A 6,723-nucleotide genomic window follows, 5' to 3' on the forward strand; every position below is an offset into this window, starting at 1 on the left:
AATACACAGACAATGATGGAGCCTGGAATTTATTTTTGGGACCAAATTAAAACTATGATGATTATCATTGTAGGAAATTTTGCCCTCCAAATTTCCTTCCAACCATAGTTGGTTTTCTCAAGAGAAAATATTTGTATTCTTCATACAAAGTATGGTTACTCAATAAGTGCGTATAAATGGAATAGAATGACAAGAAAATGTTATCCTGCCAGTCAATATTGCATTTTCAATAGGTGTTGCTTAATTTTTTTTTTTTATATTTATCTTGCAACTAAACTTTCAAGTTCAATTTTGTATTCTTTATAATAAAAAATGCATTTTTATTCTTTCTAAAATAAAAATGTCTTCAAAACATTAACTAAGTCTTTGTTAATATACCTGATTGCATTGAGGAGAAATTTGTTGCATTTGTTGAAGCATGCGAGCCATTCTTTTCTACATTTCTTCAAATTGACTAAGTCTTTGCTTCATTTCATCAAAACCCGCTAGTTTCTCCTCCATAGTAGCCAAGGAAGCCTTCAGTTGTGCAACTTCATTGTCCCTTGCTTGACTTGAGTGTATTTCAATGTTCGTGAGAGCACTCTTGCTACTTCGACCACTTAGGCTTGGACCAAATCCCACCCCACGAATACGACCTTTACGCTCCTTACCCATCACTTTGGCAAACACATCATCTATTGACCATGCAATACTACCACTCGTGTTAGATGACTACAATTGATTAGAAGACATCTCCAACAATTCCTTCATTTTGTCCTGATATGTGGGTTTGAACAAAACAAAAAAAAAAGTTAGAAATCATATTGTTAAAATGACCCCACAACATACATACATACATACATACATACATACATACATATATATATATATATATATATATATATATATATATATATATATATAGGATGGGACTTGGGATTTCAAAAAAGTTACACAAGTGGTAGTATTGTTTCTATATACAATATTGTTTCTTAAATTCCTATTTTGTTTACCCCCATCTACAATGGAGAAATTACTCACCATTTTTGCTTTCACTATAGGATTAATTGCAGTTCCATCTTTACGAGTATGTAGTATTTGATATAATATTGCACGCTCTACAGGTTGCCCATCCGTTTTTGCCTACATTATGAACAACATATATATGTAATGATGATACAAAGTTCTACATAAACTTTGGAAGAAGTCGAAATCATTTAAAAAGTGTTATAATACTTATTACCTTTTTTGCAGCATGCACAGCATAGCTACAAGAGCCAACAGTATGTAAGTCATCCTGTTTAGAACGACGGTCCTTATTCTTCTCTGACTCTATCTACATTCAACAAAATTACATGTTTATATACAGTATGCTTTGAGGATCTAAAGCCACCTTTAGCTAAAGCCAAACCTATGAAATATCATTTGGTATCTATTGGAAACCAAAGTAAAAGAATGGGAGGAACTACATGATGATAAAGAGTAACAATTTGATAATAAAAGCTTCACTTGCAGCAATATAGTGGACATCAAAACATTAAACACCACACACTTGCCTTTGTTTTTGAACATTGAGACAAACTAGCATTTACCACCTCCAAGACTTCTACCAAATTAAACAAATATGAAATATGAAACACAACTTCTCATATATATCAGTTTCACAAAAAGCCCACATAAAACTAACAAATCTTATCTGAAAGCAATCCAATATTTATTCTCTTAATTTCTCAATAATCATTCTCCTTTTGGTATGATCCATGATGGAAAAGAGAGAGAAAACAAACATACCATTGCATTATCAGTATACCAATGATCGACAAATATATCCCAATCTTGTGGTATGCATCCCTTGGGTGGGTTGTTCTTTACCCGTGTTTTGTTTCTTGAATGAGGTATATAATGTTGTTTCTTCATCCTAGACTTATGATCCCTCCAAGTCTTCCCAATTTTTTGCAAGGTAAATGTTTTCAGAGCCACATATGCAATAGGATTAATAGGGACACTGTATTTACGCTACAATCAAATAGTTGAGTTATCAAATTACAAATGTGTTCATGCTAAAATACTTATGTAAAACTTAGTACAAAATGTCATAATTGCAATTATTATAACTTCTTTAATACCTCTACAACACGCCAACACTCTTCTTTAAGTTCTTCAGGCATTTCCTTCCAATTAAGATATCTAATTGGGCACATGTGGAGTTTCTGCGCAACTGTACCCAAGAAACCAGTGAAATTCCTCGCCCCATCATCAACTGGCTGATGCAAACTATTTAGTGGCAACTCAATTTCTTCGTCATCAGGAAAATCCCAAACATCCAAGTACTTGCTTGGCCCGCGAGTGTCACGTACAGCTGGTTGCACATCTAAATTTTGAAGGAGACTATATGAACCAATGTTAAACAACAAAGCATGAAAAGCTAAGGATGAATCTAAATATTCTATTAAACAAGTGGTCATTACTTTGCTTATGACCAATTAAAAACTTTGGTTCAATTAAAAAATTGAACCATGCAAAAGCCCATTTGTTTCATAAAATTTAATATAAAGGTTCACAACTTACATGCCCATACCTTGCGTATGAATGGTAAACTATTGAGTAAAAGGTTCATATCTTTTATAGAAGCTTCGTGCGTTTCTTGGTCCCCCACTTCATCCACATCTTGTGAAGAAGCTCTTTCCAATGTTAAACTCTTAGAACGAGTGCGTAGATTTGCCTTTCGCCTTCCCATTTCAAGTGTCAAAGTCTGAAATAAACAAGTATATAAGCACAATGACAATTAATGGTACAAGTAAAACTTCTCATAGAGCAAATCTATATAAGACTACCCTTAAACAACACAAATACAATATTTTCAATGAGAGCCCCAAATATCACTATTATTTTAGCAGCATATAGTAGTATACATGTTAGAAGACATTAATAGGCATCCAATTGACCATAATATCTTGAACCTTTCAAATTGCTAACACAAGACCACAAATTTCAGCTTCTAACAATCAGATTAGAGAACATAAAAAGGAAACTAAAGCAAACAATTACACCATCAAAATACCCAAAATAAGATAAGGTTTCATAGACTTATACCCAATAGTATTAACTAGACTCATCACCACTACTCATCATCACTAGACCCATCATCATTGGACTCATCACCATTAGACTCATAAATATCATCACTAAGCTCTTCATCATCGATAAAGTCTTGTTCAGGAAATTCATCCTCACTAATCAACGATGTATCATAAATGGTTCCTTCTTCATCAACTCGAGCCCAAGCATGGTTGTCATTTGCATCATCACATGCATCATCAATAGTTACATTATAAAGGACATTCTCCATATATGTATCCACTTCTTCATCATCATCTATAGCTTTAATACCAATATCAAACACCTCCCTAGGTTTTGTTTGGACCACCACCACCCAATCTTTATGTCTCACATCCTCCACGTAAAACACTTGCGAAACTTGAGATGCTAATACATAAGGTTCGTCAATCAATCGATCGTCCTTGTGTATCAATCTTGAAAAATTGACAAGGAGAAAGCCAAAGTCATCTTTTTTGCATCCTCTCCCACGAATAACATTAGCCCATTGACATTTGAATAATATATATCGATACTTGTTAGAGTAGTTCAACTCAATAATATCGATTAGTACACTATAATAAGTAGCATCACCTTCCGTAACAACACAAACTCCACTATTTTGAGTTTTTCTAATTGTCTCAAAATCTTTAGTGCGAAACTTCAAACCATTTATGACATAACGTTTGAACCATTTTGCTTCATTATCTGGATATCGAGCAAACCATCTAACTTTATCAGAGAGTTCCTTTCTCTTAGAGACATCCATTGACATCACCTATTATAGAGGAAGACTTTTATTATAAGTATGATATCTAAAGTGTTACAACCGAAAATACAACAAAAAAAAAAATATATATATATATATATATATATATATATATATATATATATATATGCTTTACTTACATATTCCCTAAACCAAGGGCAGAATTTCTCTATGTGCTACTTTTGAATAACATCATCGGTCACATGAAAAGGAAAACCGGCCTTGATCTCCGCTATGTGTACATTGTGTAGACAAACGTGTTAGTGTTAATCTAGAGTATTGTATCGGAATGCCGTTAAAGAATACATAAGGACATATCACTTACTCGCGAAATGGAGTGATTTCTTCACAATTGAATAGCACATAATGATGTGCTTAGATCCATGAATTTGAATCTAGTGTAATGCTCACTACTGCACCCATGGATTCCTCAACATTCCTTACAGGCCGATTGAATGCAATTTCAATAGATTTAAAATAGCGTGAGCAAAATGTTAAGCATTTCTCTGCTATATACCCTTCTGCAATGGAGCCTTCTGGATAAGTTTTATTATGCACATAAGATTTAAGTCTTGACAAGTACCTATTGGAAAACCAAAGATCAACAGCGAAAAATTAGTAAGTTAAACAAAACCAAATAGACCAAGTTAATATATGTGTTACCTCTCTATGGGATACATCCAACGGTAATGAACTGGGCCAACAACTTTGGCTTCGCTAGCCAAATGCATGACTAGATGTACCATCACTGTAAAGAAAGAGGGAGGGAATGTCCTTTCCAACTCACACAATGTCACTGCAATTCTCTTTTCAAGAGCCTTAAGTTCCTCCACATTTAGTACTTTCAAACATATATCCCTAAAGAAACAAGATAATTCAATTAAACTCCTACTCACTTCAGGGGACAAAGATCCATGTATTGCTATTGGAAAAAGCTGCTGCATTAAGATGTAATTATCATGGCTCTTCATCCCACTAATCTTGCGTTCTTCGAGTTTAACACAACGTGAGATGTTTGAAGAATATCCATCTGGTACTCTTACATCTTTCAAAACTTGCAGAAAACCATCATTTTCACTAGCATTCATATGGTAGCAATCATGTGGCATACGTGTCTGATCATTCCCAACCTTTTCCAAGTGAAGTCTACTTCTTATACCCATATCCTTTAAGTCTTGGCATGCCTTTAAGTTATCCTTCGTCTTGCCATCCAAATTCAACAATGTGCCAAATATATTATCCACTACATTCTTTTCAATGTGCATCACGTTAAGATTGTAACGCAACACATGGTCCCCCCAATAAGGCAAGGTGAAAAATATATTTCTCTTCTTCCACACAGTTAAGGCATCCTCCCCTCTTTTTCTTTTATTGGTCAAATTAACTTTTTTCTTCCCAAACACATGTTCGGCTACAACATCCATTTGTAACATGATTTCCCCTCCAAGTATTGTAATAGGACCTGGTCTCATATCATCACGCCCATCAAATAATTTTTTTTGCTTACGGAATTTATGATCTCTATCCAAGAATCGCTTGTGTCCAATGTAACTAAATTTCCTTCCATATCTTAACCAACGAGATTGACTATCATAGTTACAAGAGGGACATGGAAGTCGCCCTTTGGTACTCCAACCTAAGATATCACCATATGCAGGAAAATCATTTATGGTCCACAATAATGCAACATGCATTTGGAATGATTTTTTGGGAGACACATCAAACGTTTCTACTCCAACATCCCATAACTCCTTCAGTTCCTCTACTAGAGGTTGTAAGTACACATCTATATCGTTCTCGGGTGAGGTTGGACCAGGAATCAATAAGGATAGCATGAAATAAGGCCTTTTCATGCACATCCATGGAGGGAGATTGTATGGGATCAAAATGACAGGCCATGTACTATGAGTAGTACTCATATTTCCATATGGATTGAATCCATCAGCTACTAATCCAAGCCTTACATTACAAGGCTCAGATGAGAACTCTATGTACTTAGAGTCAAATAATTTCCAAGCTTCAGAATCAGCAGGATGCCTCATTAACCCGTCATTCACACGACCATTGGCATGCCACTTCATATGATTGGCTGTTTCAGGAGACATAAATAGTCGCTTCAATCTTGGCTTTAAGGGGAACCACCGTAGGATCTTTGCAGCTTTCTTTTTTCTTCTCTTAGAGGAAGCATTAGTACTTTGTTGACCTTTAGACTCATTACTTTCCCATCCTAAAAGGTTATAGTTTGGACAAGCTTCAAGGTTCGAATTGTCCTTCCAATATAAAATACAATCTTTAGGACAAGCATGAATCTTCTCATAGCTCAAGCCCAGATCCTTAATAATTTTCTTAGCCTCATAACAATCTTTTGGCAACTTAGCATTTGAATGAAGAAAATCAAGCAAAAATTGCAACAACATGGTAAATGATTTGTTGGTCCAATCATTAAGACACTTCATGTGGTACAAATGCACAATGACTGACAATTTGCTAAAATGCTTACAACCTTCATAATAAGGTTGATTAGCATCTTCAAGCAATTTCATAAACTGAAGTGCATCTTCATTAGGACCTTCTCCAGGGCCTTCTATGGGTTGGTGCACACTAGGGACTTCTTCTGTTGGCCTAGATGCCATATCTTGTATGGGGAACATGTCATGCAACATGTCACGAAGATCAGCATACTCTATCGGGTTTTCTTGGGGATGACTATTAGGAGTTTCAGTAGAAGTCTTTGCAAACGATGATTCCCCATTAAAAATCCAGGGGCCATAACCCCTACAAATCCCTTTTGACACTAAGTGAGTCTTTACAACATCTATAGGCAACAAATTTGTATGCACGCATTATTTACACAGACATGAAATCATTCCATCCGAGTT

At 35.1% G+C, this 6,723-nt stretch overlaps 2 protein-coding genes across 2 annotated transcripts; both read right to left on the minus strand.

Moving 5' to 3' along the window:
- Positions 1 to 435: 435 nt before the first annotated feature.
- Positions 436 to 2,147, minus strand: LOC142639539 (uncharacterized). The gene is made up of 5 exons (XM_075813700.1): positions 2,106 to 2,147; positions 1,771 to 1,995; positions 1,223 to 1,315; positions 1,021 to 1,122; positions 436 to 711 (listed from the first exon to the last, which is right to left on the minus strand). The coding sequence occupies exons 1-5, from the start codon at positions 2,145 to 2,147 to the stop codon at positions 436 to 438; spliced, it is 738 nt and encodes a 245-aa protein (XP_075669815.1).
- Positions 2,148 to 3,100: 953 nt separating this feature from the next.
- Positions 3,101 to 6,477, minus strand: LOC142639540 (uncharacterized). The gene is made up of 3 exons (XM_075813701.1): positions 4,508 to 6,477; positions 4,256 to 4,427; positions 3,101 to 3,853 (listed from the first exon to the last, which is right to left on the minus strand). The coding sequence occupies exons 1-3, from the start codon at positions 6,475 to 6,477 to the stop codon at positions 3,101 to 3,103; spliced, it is 2,895 nt and encodes a 964-aa protein (XP_075669816.1).
- Positions 6,478 to 6,723: the final 246 nt, after the last annotated feature.

This window comes from Castanea sativa, chromosome 6, assembly GCF_040712315.1.
Source record: "Castanea sativa cultivar Marrone di Chiusa Pesio chromosome 6, ASM4071231v1".
Lineage (NCBI taxonomy): Eukaryota > Viridiplantae > Streptophyta > Magnoliopsida > Fagales > Fagaceae > Castanea > Castanea sativa.

Coding starts and splice junctions, on each gene's coding strand:
- LOC142639539 (XM_075813700.1), bottom strand. CDS start 2,147: ATGCCTGAAGAACTTAAAGAAGAGTGTTGGCGTGTTGTAGAG. Junction 1,996..2,105: donor AGTGTTGGCGTGTTGTAGAG/GTATTAAAGAAG, acceptor ATTTGATTGTAG/CGTAAATACAGTGTCCCTAT. Junction 712..1,020: donor CTATAGTGAAAGCAAAAATG/GTGAGTAATTTC, acceptor AATCAATTGTAG/TCATCTAACACGAGTGGTAG.
- LOC142639540 (XM_075813701.1), bottom strand. CDS start 6,477: ATGGCATCTAGGCCAACAGAAGAAGTCCCTAGTGTGCACCAACCCATA. Junction 4,428..4,507: donor TGGATGTATCCCATAGAGAG/GTAACACATATA, acceptor GTTTTCCAATAG/GTACTTGTCAAGACTTAAAT. Junction 3,854..4,255: donor AGGAATCCATGGGTGCAGTA/GTGAGCATTACA, acceptor CCTCTATAATAG/GTGATGTCAATGGATGTCTC.